General features: G+C 38.3%; 1 protein-coding gene across 3 annotated transcripts in view; it reads right to left on the bottom strand.

Moving 5' to 3' along the window:
• Window positions 1-18,064, bottom strand: part of HEPH (hephaestin) — a 125,528-nt gene extending 107,464 nt beyond the window's left edge. For 2 of the 3 annotated variants that reach the window (XM_047765482.1, XM_047765484.1), the window contains exons 1-8: window positions 17,840-18,064; window positions 10,718-10,923; window positions 8,782-9,026; window positions 7,605-7,817; window positions 6,368-6,550; window positions 5,026-5,280; window positions 2,275-2,443; window positions 954-1,090 (exon numbers count right to left, since the gene is read on the bottom strand). In XM_047765482.1, the coding sequence (XP_047621438.1) occupies window positions 954-1,090; window positions 2,275-2,443; window positions 5,026-5,280; window positions 6,368-6,550; window positions 7,605-7,817; window positions 8,782-9,026; window positions 10,718-10,923; window positions 17,840-17,863 (1,432 nt within the window). In that variant the 5' untranslated portion in view covers window positions 17,864-18,064. The remainder of the gene's footprint in view (window positions 1-953; window positions 1,091-2,274; window positions 2,444-5,025; window positions 5,281-6,367; window positions 6,551-7,604; window positions 7,818-8,781; window positions 9,027-10,717; window positions 10,924-17,839) is intronic. The other variant, XM_047765485.1, reaches the window with a different exon arrangement.
• Window positions 18,065-19,369: the final 1,305 nt, after the last annotated feature.

Genomic DNA, 19,369 nt, shown 5'->3' with positions numbered 1-19,369 from the left:
GGGTTTTCTCCCATTCCATCATCAAGTACAATCCTATTTCCCCCACCTTTATTGTCCCAGTTCCCACAGCAGCATTTCCTGGTAGGAGCCATCTAAATATCTGAGCATGCCTCAGTCCTAAACTAAATCTAAGTAGATGAAATTATTATAAACTCTGTTCAGGCACTGGACTAAGTAGTCTAGCTATGACTTCTAGACTTTCTTTGCTGCATTATATACCACATGTAACCTAGTTTGAATCACTAGAAATACCAAGACAATACCCTGAGTATGTATGCTGGCTCTAACCCTAGTTCAGAGTTTCTGGCTTGGTTTTTCCCTCAACCACAGACCTAATGTTCCACCTCTGCTCAAAGACTAGGAATTAATACCCCACTTACAATAATGTACAAGACCACTAGACAAAAGATAAGAAAAACCATGCAAAAGAACAATTAGGTCTAACATATGCAAAATACTCTATCTGCCCTAAACTTTGTTCTGCATCCCTCACCATAGCAAGCATGTCTACATGTTGTACCAGTCTGTTACTAGACCCATATTGCCAAGTAGAGCAATCTTACTGTCTTATATAGTCCTTTAGAAACATACCTAAAGAATAATTTTTAAAGTGTAATCTGTACAACACTGCTATCAGAAAATGTTCAATGAAAAAAGTTTTTAGGAGTAAATATAAAAAATGTATATACTTTATTCCCTTATTAGATCTTCTTGATGATCAAAAATAAATATAAGGCTCTGGGAGGCCCTGCATCAAATAACACTATTCGACTCTGTTTAACTTAGTATTTTGTATACATATTCAGACTTACAACTCTTTTTCACAAAACAGTCATCTCTTTGGAAAATGCTGGACTACAATGTACTTTTGAGCTTGCCCCAGGCTCCAGTTTCTAAGTCCTCCCTAGTTCTCTGCTCTAGTCAATTGAATTAATATTTTAAGGATTCCTCACCCAGGATTCCAAGATGCATATCTTCCTCCAGCTGCACCTTTTCCTGGAATGTCTCATCATGAAAGGCTTCATATCGAACTTTCCAGTAAGTGCCCCCAATTCGGCTGGAGCTCTTCTGGAAGAATTTATCTGAAACACTGGAATATAAGTAGGCAAATTTCAACTTATTTATCATGTGTCAAATAGATTCCCATCTCACCCCTTTTCTCATAAAGTTATTGATCTTTGTGGTTAGGGAGGACTTCAGGTATAATCCAGGTATTTCCTCTGGCAACACCAATAATTAGTGATATACAGCTTCTGTTTGAGCCTTTTCAAGATCAGGAACTCATTTTCAGGGAAAACAATTCCTTTTACTGTGGATAGTTTTAATGATTGTAGTTCTCAATAGTATGGTAAAATCTTCTTGCTTATAAATTCCAGACACTGGGGCAAGTTCCAATTCGTCCTTAATCATCCTCAGGTACTCAAGATCCTTCCTACCTTTAATAAATAATATCCTTCATTCAAAAATTAAAGCCCTGACAGAACCATTTCTATCATCTATAATAGAAAAAAATAAAAATCTTTTTAAAAAAGTAAAGAGCACTAACTTAGCAAGACTGGTTGCAGATTCTAGAAGCCAAGCTGACATCCAAGTGCCTGTTTTCCTAAGTTTTCTACATATTCATTCCTTTAGTTCCTACTGAAAGAATGAACATGATTGGGTGTCCTAGAATATTCCTCCATAAACTCTCTTAGTCATCTATCAAGCGCCTTTTTTGGAAAGACCTAGAACCATTAATAGCCTGATGAGTCAATACAACTTAAGGCCTAGCAACTGATTAGGACACTAACCTTTGGCTCTCTTGCCCACAACTGAGTCATGTATGAGGCATGAAAAACAGAAATTTCCCAAAAATAATAGGCATGGAATGGCTACAAGGCAGGTAGCTTCCCCTTTTCCTATACTTCCCAGAGTACATTTTATACTTCAGCTTAAATTTATCTTTCAGACTGTGGTAGAGAAAGGAAGGAGCAAAGAGGTAAATAAATAGTAAATTAAATAGTTGGGAGAAATGCCATTTTAAATGATCTGGTCCCATCTGGGCCTTCTTTTCTGTTTGGACCCTTTGCTGGGATTATGACATAACCATAAAAAAGCTGTATAGCTCTGCTAGAGCAAGCTCTCCTGGGAGCCACAATAATTGGTTAACAGTCATGCCATGTAATTCCAGACAGACAATGATTGTGACACCAAAGTGGAGAGATTTATGAGACTGACTCACAGGTGTCTGTGGTTGGGCCCAGGAATGGGGAGAGGGAGTCCACTGCTTCTTACCTGCCTGGTTCCCTCAAATTCTTCCCTGTACTCCCATCATGCCCCATTGGACCATAGTCCCATTGAATTTCATGAGCTTCAATGAAGTATTGCCGGACTTTGCCTGTGAGTAGGTTCATGGGAGGTGCCATGGAGCAAGACTTGACTTTGTAGAGTGCTTGCATGCCACCTGGAGGAAGAACACCAGAGTTGGCTCTATTCCACTCAATACAACTCCCAGATGACTCACCTTTCCCCTTATCTTAGTGTTTCCCCTGTCACTTCCATTAGGCCCTTTACCTCTACCTCCAAATGGGCTATGTTCTCTCACTCCTCAGGAATCTGGCTGGGAGAAAGAGGGCCACCTGCTCACCACAACTGACTCATTTAACAGGGCCTAATTGTTGTGGCAAAATACTTACACTGTAGCAACATCACATAGCTTGAAGTCAGAATACCTCAGTTCAAGTCCAAGTCACTTCCTAGATCTGCGCTTTAACCCCTGATTTTAAATGGGGAGAATAGAGAACTCTACCACACACAAATCTAGGCCCATAGGAGCATCAAATTTTTTAAAAAGAAGAGTTAGTTATTTTTAAGGTGGGAAGCTCCCAAAATAATGAAACATCTTCTACAAAGAGATGAATATTCACACTTGGGACTGTCAGGAAATAGAGATTTTGGAGTTCCCTTTGTGGCTTAGTGGGTTAAGCACTCAAAATAGTGTTCATGAGGGTGTGGGTTCAATCCCTGGCCTCGCCCAGTGGGTTAAGGATCTGGCATTGCCACAAGCTGCAGCATAGGTTGCAGATGTGGTTTGGATCTGGCATTGCTCTGGCCGTGGTGTAGGTCAGCAGCTGCAACTCCAATCCATCCCATAGCCTGGGAACTTCCATGTGTGGCAGGTGCAGTCATAAAAAAAGAAGAAAAAATGCAGAGTCTAAATAGTCTTTCCAAATGTTGGAAGGTGTTACATTGAGGCAAAGTGGTAATGGATAATATTGCATTATGTACATTTAGTTATTTATAGAGGTAATTTAGGTACATTATCTCATTTGAATCTCACAACATTCCAAGGAAATTAGAAATCCAAGGTATGAAAAAGAAGGCAGTAAGGATATCCATTTTTGTTGAATGTGTATTGTGGCAGGTGATTTACATATGTCATCTCGTTCAGTCCTCATAACTGTGATACAGAATTTTAGTGAACTCTTTCGCACATGAAGAAAAGTAAGGATCAGATAGATAGGTTAATAATTTTCCCAAGATTACATAGCTAGTCAGAGGTACAGTTAAGAGTTAAGAGCCTATTTTTAACAGAAAATTTGAGTGCTCATTTTCTTCTCTTGCACCATTATTCCCCTAGTCTCTAAGATTCAAAACCCTAGTATATCTCTGAAATCTCATTACAGGTTTCTAAGGTAAGAATCATTACTGAAATCTTCAGATGAGGAAACATAGACTCAAAAAATGACTTACCAAAGGCAACTAAGTGGAAGAAACAGGTTTTCAATCCAGGCTTGTCTGTCTCTAAGGTGCATGCTTGTTCCACTATCACACTGCATCCCTAATCTCCATCAACATTCATACTCTCTTATATAGGGAACTTTTGGACAGAAGGCAAATCCTAGACAATGGGACATGAATAACTTTCTCTTACTGGGTTCTACCATTCCAGACTTATTATCCACCAGTCTACATTTTGTCACCCTTTGAAATCGACTTTCACATACTCACATATTACTTTCTTGACACCTAATTTATCTTACATCAAATAACTCTAGAAATGAGAGCTGAAGAGTATACTAGAAACTATTTAAAACAAATGCCCCATTTTCCATGTCTGACAAGTGAAGCCTAGAAGTGGGAACAGGATTTTCCAAAGTCACACAGTATTTTTTTAGTTTTTCACAGAGCTGAGACAACAACCCAAACCTTCTCATCATCTACCTAATGTTCTTTCCATTGTCTCATATATTCTTCCTGTCTTCTGATGCTCCTGGGTACACAAGGCCATTACTTCAACAATTCTCCCCCTGACAACTAAACTTTCTACACTTATTGCTGTTGGTTCCCAACTAGAGTGTCACTACTGGCCCACAATACTCTGTGATTTCCTGCAGAAGCCCTACTCTTCTTTAGCTAATTTCTCCTTTACTCCTTGTTCAATCAGCAGCAAATACTATTAGGTCTTAATTCATTAGAATAGTGAGCAAAGAAGAAAAAGAAGGCAGCTTAAAATTCCTCTCATCCATTCCTATACCATCTTATGTTAGAAATGGACAAGATGGAACCCAGAAAACTGTGCCCCAGGTCACTCTGCATTTTTTTTTCTTTTTACAGTCACACCCACACCATGTGGAAGTTTCCAGGCTATATATAGGTTGAATTGCAGCTGCAGCCACAGGCCTATGCCATAACCATGGTAACACCAGATCCGAGTCGCATCATCTGCTACCTACACCTCAGCTTAAGGCAACATGGGATCCTTAACCCACTGAGCAAGGCCAGGGATCAAAATCACATCCTCTCTGACACTATGCCCAGTTCTTAACCAGCTGAGCCACAATGAGAATTCCATCACCCTGCAATTTAATGGCTGGGCCAGGAATGAACCTGGATTCCAAGAATTCTAGTCTAGTATTTCATTTTTATACTCAGCTGTCTCACCTAAAAGACCAGTCTTATGGCCCCAAGACAGAATTTCAGCCTCCTAATAACCATTACTGCCACCAATCTCCTATACTTGAAGGATCAGAGATGTTGACACACCTTTCAAGTGACTATTCACTTGACAGCTAATTAACCAGGAGCCAGGTTCCTGAGGCACCATCTCAGCAGTCACAAAGGTGGCTGGAAAGATGCGAGCCACATCAGTTTGGTGGCCTCGGATGGTCAGCATCTGTCCATGGAAGAAAGCTGTGTGGACATCTACCTCATTACCCATACCAAACAAGTGCCAGGCCACACGCTTCTGTGCACACATGCTCAGCTCTGGTAAGTTTCCAAAGACAAAGCCATTGATTGCTGCAAAAGAAAACCCAAAGAAAACATCAGAGTTAGGAAAGTATAGCCCAATGAGAGAAGCCTTACAATGTGACAATAATAATAGATAACATTTAAATGAGGTTTTAAAGAGCATACTGTGTTGATCATATGCATTATCTCATTTAAATCTCACAAACAGCCCTGGGAAATAGGCAGATATCATTGATCATATGCAAAAAAATGTGGAAATCAAGACTCATAGAGGAAAATTACTTTCTTCCCAATGACTCAGAGCTATTAAGTGGTAGATTCAGGATTCCAACTCAGCAATATGAGGGAGCTTTCTAAGGACTGGATTTTATTTTACACACTACTCTTTACTCCTAGGCCAATTTCCTCCTATAATTTCCACAGATAGTTGTAAGTTAGCTGAATAATTATGTTTATTACAAGCAATTGGTATTAAATCCAAGAGAAATTTGAGCTGTCCAAGCCATCCTTTGCATCTTCCCTTGGAATTTTCACTTCCTGTTGGGACTCTCTGGTTTTGAGCCCATATCTGTCATCAAGTGAATCATTCCCATAATTAAACAAAAGTAACAATTTGTTTTCATTTCTGAAATTAGTTTTCTATCCATGCTTCAAGGATTTTGTGTTTTTAGTTTGTTTTAATTTTAATTAACATTGTCAACTCCTTTATGGGAAATCATTTTTTTCATTCCAAAAAAGTGGGTAATTTTTCCAGTTTGCATCCTTTTTGGTACAAATAAATGCTAACTAAAATAAATGGTCAACCCTCACCAAAGTGACTGAGCACATAGTATATGACTTTGGAGTCAACAACCTGGATTCTTCCACTTTAGGAGATAGGGCATCTAATGGCAAGAGCACAGCCTATCCAGTCAGACAGATCAAGGTTGGAATTTTAGCTGTGCTATTTATTATCTGTGTAATACTGGAGCCTCAGTTTCCTCATCAGTGAAACAAGGAAAACTATCTACTACTCCTGGTCCTTGGGAGGATTAAAAAGGACCAGGTATGTGAAAGCACCCACCAAATGCTAGGCCCAGTGGAGACCCTCCATCAGTGCTCACTGTCATGGTGTGGGCACCTCCTCCCAGCTCACCATGCATCCTATTGCTCTCCTGAAAGGCCTCATCTTCCTTGTCCACTGAGGCAGGGTCCAAGCAGTAAGTGGCGATGTTCTCATTAATATGCCAGCTAAGGTTTTCATCTACCACGTTAAAGAGCAGGAAGAAATCATTGTCGACGTCCTGCCGCTGAGGAGGGGAATTCCCATTCAGGGTTCCTAGGGCAAGTAAGAAAGTTGCCTTTAAGAACCTTTATTTAACAACAGTAAGCTGCTATAGGGTACTTTTTTTTTTTTTTTTTTTTTTTGCTTTTTAGGCCCACACCTGCAGCATATGGAAGTTCCCAGTCTAGAGGTCGAATCGGAGTTGCAGCTGTGAGCCTACACCGCAACCACAGCAACGTGGGATCCAAGCTACATCTGTGGCCTACACCACAGCTCACGGCAACACCAGATCCTTTAACCATCTGAACTAGCCCAGGAATTGAACCCACTTCCTCATGGATACTAGTCGGGTTCATAACCCACTGAGCCACAGCAGGACCTCCCTGCAAGGAGGTACTTATAAGAAAGGCATGAAAGAGAGGGGCCTTAAGAGTTTGTCAGCAAGAGAAAAGTAGATAAAGTCTTCTGCTGCTTATTCCTATTTCCAAATATCCCAGATAAAAGCACCAGTTCAGTTGAGAAGATAAGGCATATAGGCTCTAGAATAATTCCCTTATATCATCCCTGCTTATGTCTTCAACCCAGGATGTTAATCTGACACACTTCTGTAACACCCAGATCTTCAGGCCTGACTATACCTTAAACATCCCTCTTTACAACTAAGCCGACACTCCTCCTCACACTTTCAATCCTATCTACCCAAACTCTTTTATTGTTGTTGTTGTTGTTGCTAAAGTAGTACTTTTTTATTACTCAATGAATTTATTACATTTATAGTTGTACAATGATCATCACAATCAAACTCTTAATACATATCTTATTCTTATGTAAATTGACTTCCATCATTATTAAGTATATTTTTAAGTGAAATAAAAAAATAAGAAAGTAGCAAAATCTTTAATTTATTTTTTGTTATTTTAGAAAAAAAAGTAATGAAATAGAAAACATATTGAAAAGGAAGTTTGGTAGGTTTTATTACTGATAATAAACTAGGCTGCAAGATTAACACTCTCCAGGCTGCTGCTCAATATGTAGGTGACTCAACTATATCGCTGCTTCCTCTAGATATACAAAACTGCATCTCATAGCTCACACTTAGGGACTATACCTCTTTTACAGGTTATGAGTGGTCCAATGAGGCCAGTAGCAATGTCTCGTGGAGCATCTACATGAGAATGGTAGATCCAAGTGAGACATGCTGGGTCAGCATCAGTGGGTGCATGGCTTTCTGGAATGGTCCAGTTGTAGATGTGGCTGCCTCCCGGGGGAACAGAATCATCAGCTTTTAGCCAACCAGAGGAACCATCTGGATATAAGGAACCTAGAAAATTAAATATTACATGCCCAATCCCAGGGTGAGTGAGAGGGAGCCAGACAGATATAGAAGCCAAGAGAGGGCTAATGTATAGGACACCTATTTCCAGTCTATGGAAGGTAGAGTTCTAAAGCCCAGCACAGTATTCCTCACAACCTGAGGAGGGCACAGATTCAGGTAATATCTTTCTAAAGAATCCTAGACCTCACATCAACAGTGGGTAGAGAGGTAGCAACCCTTGGGGAAGGAGCTATGGCCATGAAAAGTGTTGCATAGTATAACCCAGCAGTGCAAACTGATGATATGGAGGCAAGAAAGAAGGAAGAATTTCTTTCCTTTAAGCACACGCTTTGGAAAACAAAAAGCAGACAATCACAGAATTTCAGTCTAAAGGCAACTTAATAATCAATTGGTCTACTTCCCATTTTATGGACAAGAGAAGAGGAAAAATAACTTGCCCAATGTCATACAGGGAATTAGTGGCCAAGTCAGGGTCTTCTAACTTGCCTCCCTATTCCCCTCACTTAATGTTGGGTCAATATTTATAAGCCATCAGGCCTGAGACAGTGGGAGATACAGATGAGTAAACCAAACTCCCTCTTAAGGAAAAAAAATGTGGCACCAGAATGATGTCCCCTTACATTCACAGCATACTCCTCTCTTTCTAAAGCACAGTGAAATGCTTTATGGAAATTTCATTCAAGTGATTCTTTGAAATAAAGTAAAAATTAAATCTCTACATTCTTAATGAAGAATCTGAGGTCCAGAGAGGGGCAGTGTCTTGCCCACAGTCACACAGAGTGTGGATAACAGAACCGATAATAATGATTTCTCTGAAGAGTCCTTGCCACTTCGGATAAATAAGGAAGAGAAAACTGTCTTCATTCCCAGATCCTCTCTCTCAGAGGGCAGGAAAAGAAAAGGAATATTTGGTGCAGGTAGGAGAAAAAATGTGGGGGGGCGGACTTACCTTCTGAGTCCTTCTCATAGAAAACGCCATGGGGATGGATGGTGTAGGGACGAGTGGCAAAATTTTTCAGGTGGATAAGGATGACATCTCCCACCTCAGCCTTCAGCACTGGCCCCAGGAAACCCAACCACGCTGGCTGAGCTATTTCATCCATGTATGAGCCATCCCTATATTCCTTGTAGATGGTCTTCTTGTAGCTGCTCCCTATTCGGTCCTTGTCAGACTTTAGGAAGCTGGAAGCTACTCTGGGAAGGAAGGAAAGAGAGAGTCATAATTTTGCCTTTTTTCCAGAGGAGGCTGACAAAAAAGGGTCCATCTTTGGGGAAAAACAAGAGGAAATGGGATTTTACTGATCAAAGCTTTAGGTTAGAATCTAATTGTTAGATGATGAGAAGTATTAAGTTAAAGCATATGAATTTGTTGATATTTGAGCATTTTAACCTACAAAAAAGGCAATTTCACTCAGTACACTCTAATATATAGTAATAGGGAGGCAACCAAACATCAACTGACTCTATGTGATCAAGTCCCTATCTGTGTGGCCTGAGTTAGTGTTGTCCTGCTATATATGGGAAGTCTTACAGCATAGTAGTTATGACCACAAATTCTGGAGCCAGGAAGTTTTGATTAAATGTCAATATTGACATTTCTAAATCTGTGGGACTTTGAGCAGATTACTTAACTTCTCTGTGTATAATTACCTCATCTGTAAAATGTAAATAATCAGGATACCAGTTTTACTGGTGGCGAATATAAAATGCATAGAGTTTAAAAGAGTGCCTAAAAATAGTAAAAGCTTAATAAATATTAATTATTACTTCAAAATATTGGGGGATGGGGAACAACAAATTTATCCCTCAAAGATAATTTTAATACAAAGATTCTGTAACTCCAACACTAGATCAATAGAATATGGTTTGTCAAAAAAAGATATATTTTTTCTTACTCTAATTCTTCCTAGAGAGTTCTGAAATGTTACAGTCAACCTTGAAAAACTCTGAGGCTTTGGAGAGACAAAGTGATTCGTGATTACCAAAGATTTTTTAATATATTAATTTGGGTTGTTTTGGTTTGTTTGTTTGTTTGCTTGTTTTGAGATTGCAAGCAGAGTTTATTGACCAACAGAGCAGTCAGGAGCTCTGAGCAAGCAAGACTCAGCAACCCCCCCACTGCAATTTGGGTTTTTTCAAGATATTTGTGGAACATCTGAAAAGCTCTGATATCAAGAAAGGTTAATCTGTGGGATCTGTGAAAGGCAGAATGATGAGAAGAGTATGAGCTTTGCATTTGCATTATCCAGGTTCAAATCTCAGCTCTTCCATTTACAGCTGTGGGACGTGGGCAAGTCACTTGATCTCCCTGAGCTTCGGTTTTCTCATCTATAAGATGAGAATATTCATACTCACCTCCTAGAATTTCTGTAAGAATTAGACGAGACAAAGTATATAGATTTCTAGTATGGTGCCTGTCACAAAGTGTTACATAAATTATAGCTATTATTATTCTTTCCTTGATTCTAAGGCTGACCTTATTTTTTCACATATCTTAAATCAGTATAGTTCCATTGAACTATGGCAGCCTACATATACTACACACATCTTACAAACACTGTATATACATCATGTTTCTTTCTTGTTTAAAAGCTAAACATCTATTACTAAAAAAGCATTGTAGATAACACCTTAGAATCAAGGTAGTATGGAATGACATTTAGGACCCTAAAAATGCTGAGGCACCTCAATGTGGAACAGCAGACTCCATATGGGATGCTGTCTCCTGAGTCAACTAGTTTTATTCTCAGGGAATGTACTACTGTGTTCATGGCTCAGAGAGATCAGGAGCTGGCTGTAGTCACAACCTGGGAAAAGGTCCTCAAGGGTGCCCCTCCCCAATTCTAGCTCTAATGCCAGGAAATTAGACAGGATATTAAACCTACGTGTCACTGTCCAGAGGCTGGTTCGTGATGACATTCCTTCCCTTAGGAGCATAGTTCCACTGCACATCCTGGATGCCCAGGTAGTAGACTCTAGTGGCCCCATCAGTCAGTCCAGACCATAAGGGTTGCACCAACAGCAGAGCCCAGAGGAGATGCCCTGGATCCATGGACCACATTATTCTTGGAAACAGGCAAATGAATAGCTGCTGGTATAGAAAAGAAAACAAAGGAGCTTTGCATGTTGGACTTTGGAGGGAAAAGTTAAAAACTCACTTGTACTGACAAATATGGATCAATTCCTTCAGAAGAGAAATCTGGATCCAGTTTCTTCAGCAGTGTAAAAAGAATATATTTTGGCCCCCAAATTAGAAAACAGGCATCAGTAGCCTAACTGAGCCACTAACTCAACTTGGTACCTGGATCAAGTCACTAATTCTCCCTGTGTTTATGCTTTCATCATTGCCAATTTCCATCCTCTATGAACTATGTTTAAAAACAATGATAACTCATCAAAAAACACTTACTAGAATGTTCATAGACCCAAACTGGAAGTAGTCAACATGTCCATGAACACTATAATGTGTGATTATATTGTATTTTAGGCATACAATAGAATTCTATATAGCAATGGTATGGAAGAAACTAATACTATACATGAAAACATAGATGTTTTTCAAAAAAATACAATGTTGCAGAAAGAAACAAGACACAAGAGAGTTCATATTATATGATTTTATTTATGTAAAGTACAAAATAAGACAAAACTAATCTTTGATGTTAGAAGCCAGGATAACGTTTGCTCTTGAGGTAAGGATCAGTGACTGGTAAGGAAGAAAAGGAAGGCTTCTAGATAATGTCCTGTTTCTTTATTTACTTACTGGTTACATGAGGGTGTTCACTTTGTGAAAATACACAGATCTATGAAATTAGCACATTTCTCAGAAAAAAAAAATGTTCTCTGCTTGTTATCTATTATGCAAAAGTCCATGTAATGTGTCCAATATTGAATCAAAGTTAGAACTAAGCCTCTAGCCTCTCATTCCAGTACCTCAACCAGGCAGCTAAACTTCTTGGGACTGACATGGAGCATTCAGTCATACCATACAGGTATAGTCAATCCCAGATACACAGACATCATAATATAAACACACTTGCATATACATAGACACATGGATTCGTATCTAAAAGTAGAGATGCACACACTAGCATCCACACATAAAAACACACTGTCACACAGAGCTTTAGTCACTTTCAAAATAATAATAATAATAATAGTAATAATAATAACCAATAACAGAAAAAATCTGAAAAAGTACATATAAAATAATATATATATATATATATATATATATATATATATATAACTGAATCACCTTGCTGTACACCAGAAACTAACACAATATTGTAAATCAAATATACTTCGATTTGAAAGTAATAACAAAGGGATTTCCTGTTGTGGATCAGTGAGTTAAAACCCAATGCTGTCTCCGTGAGGATGTGTGTTTGATCCTTGGCCTTTATCCATGTAGCTTCAAGCATAGCTCAGCACAAGCTGCAGCATAGTTTGCAGATGTGTCTCAGATCCCGGGTTGTGGCTGTGGCATAGGCTCCAGGTGCAGCTCTGATTTGATCCCTGGCCTGGGAACTTCCATATGTTGCAGGTGAGGCCATAAAAAGAAAAACAATAATAAAATTATAGTAAAATCAATATTTATAATGTGCACGTGACATGTCAGACATTGTTCTAAGTGTTTTGCATAGATTAAATCATTCAATCTACATAACGAGACTATAAAGCAGGTACCATTATTATCTCCATATTGTAGAAGGAGAAACTGCAGAACAGAAGTATAAGGTAATTAGTCCAATTTCACCCAGTTAATAATCAGTAAAGTCATAAGCTCAAGGAAGTATGGGTCTTCTATTTTTTTTTATTAAAGTATAAGTGACTTAAAATGTTATATTAGTTTCAGGTATACATGTTCTTAATCACCATGCTATACTACCTTCCACAAAATATACTCGCACACTCACAGAGAACATATACAAATTTTTTGTGTGTTTCACTTTGTTGCACTGCACAGACATTTTGTTTTTTACAAATTGAATGTTTGTGGCAATTCTGCATTGTCAGATGATGTTTAGCATTTTTTAGCAATAAAATGTTTTAAAATTCAGGTATGAACATTGTTACTGTATACTTAATAGACTCTAGTATGGTGTAAACATAATGTTTATATGCACTGGGACACTCCCATAAAAATGTGTGACTCTCCTTATTACAATATTAACTTTATTTCAATAGTATGGAACCACAATATCCCCAAGTTATGCTTATATATGCCTATAGCTATAGTCATATCTGAGAAAACACCACACATTCTGAAACATGCAATCACATGTAGTTATGATCACTTCTAGTAACAGACACATATATTCAACTAGACAGAGATACATCTAATCAATATCATTCATGATGACAATGATGGTAGCTATGATTCATTGACAGATTACCACATTCTAAACATAATTCTCAGTTTTTTTCTAAATCCTCAAACTAAGCACATGATATTAAGGATTATTAATCAAAAATAGAAAATCAAAGATATGTACAGATAACATGAGGATAGGAAATCCCCAGATATTTATCCTAATTGATAAATAGAACTATAGGTATCACTACAAATTCTCAGACCCAGAGTAGTGGGCCAAGCGTTAATCTCTAGTCTTCATATGACTTTTGGAATAAAGCCCTAGATATAAGGGAAGACCTGTTATTGGATTCATCTTTCTAAAACCTGACATTCTCACTGAACAATTATGCAGCCATAATTAACAACTCTGAACATGTTTTGCTATCTATAAACTATGTGTAATAATATAAGCCTTGGAGAAATAAGTTAGAAAACCTACATGAAAAGGCCCCAGTACAATTAGTGTTTAGAGCAAAACAGATGGTAACTCCTGGTTTCCTTCCTCTTTCTCCATCCTGGTTGCAGTTTGTTGATTTATGCTATAGTCTCCTACATATCATACTTTCTATGTTTTGACTCTCAGGGCTAACTTAAATCCTAACTGATCCAGGAGGCCCCCTATAGAATCTTCATCACTGTTCTTTATTCTCTATAGCAGGCAATAAACCAATTGTTATTGGACTTTGTGTTGTCATCTTCCTTTCTCATAAGATACCCCTTGAATTTTCTTTATTTCCCAGATAGGACTATAAAATTTCATGTCTTGAAATTTTGTTCATCTATGGGCAATAATGGTAATGGGAATCCCATAGTGTAACATAAACAGCTACTGCTAATGTGACATAAAGCAACATTAGACATACATTTTCCCATCAAATGACTCTAGTTCAAGTTTGCCACAGGTTCAGAGTGACCTTAGGCCAAGTTACTTTACCTTAGTGATCCTCAGTTTTCTCATCTATAAAATAATAGAGCTAAAATATATAGTTCTTACTTTTGGACGGTCATGGATATTTGAGAATATCTCAAATAACTACAAAAAATATTTTTTAAAGAGTTTTCATAAAGTCATTCTAGTTTTCACATTCAGTGATGATACAGAGATGCATTTACATCACCAACATATAGTACCACATAAGGTCACAAATAGCCATGTCCTTAGCAGAGAGGAAGTGTCCTTGATTTAGTGAAAGTACGACAGCAACATGCACCTCCTTAAAACTTTCTTCTCAAAGAGGTGGCAATAAGGCTGTTGTGCCATAAACTCACCTAGAGAGAAAACTGTTCCAGGTAAGAGTTTCACAATTGAAGAAGCACATGGTTTACTTGGAAATATTCCCAGAAGAGACTGGTACAGAACTTCAGCATTAAATGAACAAGCATTCAAAAGTGGTAACTAATGACAAAAAAAGACTAAACAACAGAACATGGGAAAAAATGCAACTTATCATTTTTCTGGTACTTTTCTTCTCTACAGTATGGTTTTCATATATGCCATATTATTTCTCAAACTCTTGTGAGATAAGCTTTTCTTTCCCATTTTTCATTAAGGACACAGCACAGGCTTTGGAATCAGACTATTCAAATGAATCCTGGCTTTATTCTTCCTAGCTTAGTGAATTGATTAATTGCTTCACTTCTCCAGCCATAGCGTTTTCATCTTTGAAATGGAAATAATACTATTTGCTACATCTCAGAGTAGTTGTGAGAATTAAGATCTTTAAGTGCATAGAACACAAATAAGTACTCAAGTGTACAAGTAAGAGGTCAAAAAGAATTAATGGCTATGATTATTACAGAGAATGAAATAGGTTTAGAAATGAAAATCGCCAGAATTACAAATCTTTAACATTTTATGAAGAGCCATAACACTACATACTCATAAGTTCCTGTATACAATAACACATAGAGGAGCATGTCTATGGCACAAATTAGTTTCTTTGGAAGCAAAATGATATAATGAAAACAACCAGAATTTTTAAGTCTGATAAACTCAGGCTTGAGTACTGTTTTCAGTTACATTTAAGTTAAATAGCATTATGAACCTAGTAAGTATCTGATAAATAGATTTTCATTCTTTCTAATCACTAATTTTCCTTTTTTATCCCTAAAGCTTCACTTGTCATTGCTATCATTGTTGTTTTTAAATTTGGTTTTATCAGGAGTTCCCGTCGTGGCGCAGTGGTTAACGAATCCGACTAGGAACCATAAGGTTGCGGGTTTGGTCCCTGCCCTTGCTCAGTGGGTTAACGATCCGGCGTTGCCGTGAGCTGTGGTGTAGGTTGCAGACGAGGCTCGGATCCCGCGTTGCTGTGGCTCTGGCGTGGGCCGGTGGCTACAGCTCCGATTGGACCCCTAGTCTGGGAACCTCCATATGCCGAGGGAGCGGCCCAAGAAATAGCAACAATAACAACAACAACTAAAAAGACAAAAGACAAAAAAAATAAATAAATAAATTTTGTTTTATCACACATTATAAAAGCAGAAGAAAAGGAAAACCCATAACATTCCTTCAGAATCACTTGGATATTTCATGGTAAAAGTGAAAGACTTTAGACTCTAGAAAAAATAGATTCTAGTTACGGATTTATCATTTATTACTTTTATTACATGGAGCAAGTCACCTAGTATCTTGAGCCTCAGTTTTCTCATCTCTTAAATGGAGATAATCTCTGCTTTGGGCTGCTTATTAGTTTGCTATGAAGATCACATGAGATGAAAGATTTGAAAGCCTTATGTAAACTTTTCACTTGAGCAGGGATATTTTCTCTCAGTTGATCCCACGGGAGGAGATCTTATAGAAAGACCAGACTGAGGAGGAAAATAAAAGGAAAATTTAAAAGCAAAATAGTTAAGGTAAGCAAGAATCCTGGAGGAAAGAAAAAAAAAAGACAGCAGAAGTAAGAGGTGCTCAAAGGAGAAGAGAAAGAGAAACAGAAAGAGGCACACACACATGCACACACAAACACAGAGAGAGAGAAAGAGAGAGAGAGGGAAGAGAATTTTTGTGATACTTTGAATTAGACATAGTTTAGTTAATATACACTGTTCAATCTTACTTTCCTGTCATCCCTATTACCTGGGCCTGGTCTGTATAATCCATGACAATTTACATCAGTGTTTTCCCTAGAATTTGCAAGTTGTTCCTTTATGTAACAATGCTCTTTTCTCTCTGAGTTGGGATAGACTGGCCTGGACAGGCTCATCCTAGACAAAGTATCACTCAACTGGGCAGAGGAATGCTGAGCTATCCTTAAAGAGTTTTGCCTCCAGTCTTAGCAGCCTTCCTAATAGAACTCTCCATCAATATTGACCTTTTGGTTTTCCACTTTCTTAATTTTTGTGGCTTTTTCTTCACCTCGTAAGTAAAAATAGGTCCTGGATGGGAATTTTCTCACCTTCAATGAGTATGAGTGTGGGATTTTCTTAACTGGGAGGGAAAAATGGAGAGAGTTTTGAAAGCCTCAAAAGTTTCCAGATGATACAAGTAAAATTTATATTATTTTTAAATTATCACTGTATCCTAGCATATCAGAAGTGGTGAAACTTAAGCCCAAAGAAGAAGGGACTCGCCTAAAGTCCTGAAAGCTAGTACTAGAATCTAAGATCCTCTAGCCTGGCAATAGTGTCCAGTATATCATCACCATACTGTTCCTGGACAATATGACTTCACTACATGTTTACATTCGTATTAAGGTGGTTTCTTTATTTTCTTACACCCCACTTGTGGTATCATAGAAAGTGTATACTGATTTGAAATTAGAAGACCTAGATTCAAATACTATTTCTTGCCTCTAGTAGCTGTGTGAACTTTCAATAAGTCACTTTGACCCATTTGATCCCCAGTTTCCTCAGCCAAAATTAGAGATAATATTTATTTTGCAAGATTGTTTTGAGGCTCCAAGAAAATAATGGATATATGAGCCCCTATCAAAGGGTTTAAAGTACAATGGATGTTCAGTAGAAAACTAAATGTGTTATAGATTCACACATCCATAAAAACCTTTAGAAACTACATTTTTTCAACCCTTTGATGTGACATGTAGAAAACTGAGTCCACAGGGGTGAAAGTTTTTGCTCAAAGCCAAGCAGACAATTAATGGCAAAGCCAGAATTTGAACCCATATTTTCTAAAATATTTCTTCTATTTAAGCACTAAGTATGAGAAATAATTCAGATTTTAAGCTGATAGCTTAGTTCAGCTATCATTCATTGCCTTACACTCTGTCAATCTGAATCTCAAAGTATGGAACTAAGCGGTTGTTTTTAAGTGCTTGAGTTTCCCATTTATGTAGCTCTCGGATCCATCACCTCAATAAACCCCACAACCTGTGAGAAAGAAAATGAGCATATTATTGCAACAAGGAAATTAACTACTCTCTACAATTCCAGGATCGTCTCTGAAACAGCCAAACCTATGTGGCCCTGGCCATTTTGGTGAGAGTAGCAAAGAGAGCCTATTGTCCACTTCAATTTCCCTGCACACCCAGCCATGCTTTTTCCAACTTCTCAGTCACTAAGTTTCTCTCTCAGTGGCCCAGGATTCCCCTAAACCCAGCTGAAGAAAGGTTTTGTTTTTTGTTTTTTTTTTTCCCAAAGAAAGGTAGGCAAGGTACAGTTTGGAAAGAGAGGGAAAAAAAAAGCTTACCTTTTTTGGAGAAAACTCTTCCATATCCACATTAGCGGCCTAGTGATGCTGAACTGCAGACCCCAGCGTGAGTCTGCAAGCCCTGCTTAGTCAGTATCCTGGGTTACAGGGCCTTTCTCGTGTCCGGGGCTCTAATTTGGTTAGTGTTACTGGGGAGGAGTGAATGGAGGCGGGGGAAGCTCTGAGAGCCCTCTTTTCTAGAAACTAAGCTACCGGAATGTTTTGTTCCTGCCTGGTTTGGTACAAAACCCGGGACGGTTCTTTAACCATATCCGGGTGTTTTCCAAATCCTGGTTAGGATCTCAGAAGGAATTACAAGAGGGTGGGCTGCATTTCTGTTATCTCAGCTTGCCGGTTGTATTTGCTTAGAGGAGGAGGAAATGCACTGTCAGTGTGGCCAGTCAAAACTCACAGGAGGATTTTAATAGCCCCATTTAAGAACTAGGGCCCTCTGCAAGGGTTACAAAATGTGAGAAGAGCCCCATCCCCACCAACTTTTTCCCTTACTGCTGTGAAGCACGGTTATCATCCCTCCTATTATTCTGAGGCCATGGTTGCTTGATAATAGAGGAAAATAAAACTAGTAATAAAACCAAGAGCTTTCTACATGTCAGCCTCTATGTTAACCACTTTACATGCATTCTCTCATTTAACTTTCACAATTATCCTGTGAAATGGATACTCTAATTCTTATTTTACAACTGAAGAAAAACAGACTCTGAGGGCGAAGGTGACTGTTCAAGATCACATAATTAGGAAGTAAAAGAGGGAGGAATTTTACTGTATCTGTCAAAACTCTTAGCCACAACACTACCGCACTGTGCTACTTAAGGGAGAAACAGAGCTCTTTTGTGATCAGGGAAGCAACTTCACAATTACTGTGAGCCTGCTGTACACAGATCACTACTAGATCTTTCATAAGGTAAATTGACTCTGCTTCTGCCATTTGTAACAGCTCTTGGAGTGAAGCTGCAGGGCTGCAATACTCATATTTTCCATAGAGGAGAGCAGATATAGCCAGAAAATAGCCTGGATTAATATAGGTCAACAAACCTAAAAACTAAGAAGCCTTAAAAGAATCAGAAATATTATTTTTTTAAAAAAAAGTAAACTAAAAAAAAAAAAAAGCACTTCTGGGTGAAATTGAAGTCTGGATTTCTTTAAAACCAGAGGCTATCCTTGTTCCTGCAAAGAGAAGGTAGTGAAAAATCACTGGTCTAAGTGAAGTGACCTAGGTTCCAGTTGCAGGCCTTTGTTCAGACCCTTCCCTTTTTTGGGCCTCAGTCATTCCATTTGCACAATTAGCAACTTAAACTCGATGTGGACCATCTCAGTTATATAAATTTATATACCTAAGATTCCAAGAAGAAGGCACATTCTTGATATTAAGAGTAGAAGAGAGTTTTTAAAGAAGCAAAGTATAAAAAAGGAATGGATGCAGAGTAATTCATGGAGAAAAGCTGGAGAACTCCATGCCTCTTTGGAAAGGACTACATCTGGCCAGCAGAACCAGCTATAGGAAGGAGGCAG

Source organism: Phacochoerus africanus, chromosome X (assembly GCF_016906955.1).
Source record: "Phacochoerus africanus isolate WHEZ1 chromosome X, ROS_Pafr_v1, whole genome shotgun sequence".
Classification (NCBI taxonomy): domain Eukaryota; kingdom Metazoa; phylum Chordata; class Mammalia; order Artiodactyla; family Suidae; genus Phacochoerus; species Phacochoerus africanus.
The sequence above is the reverse complement of the archived record's forward strand: the minus strand, read 5'-3'. Positions and strand labels throughout refer to the sequence as shown.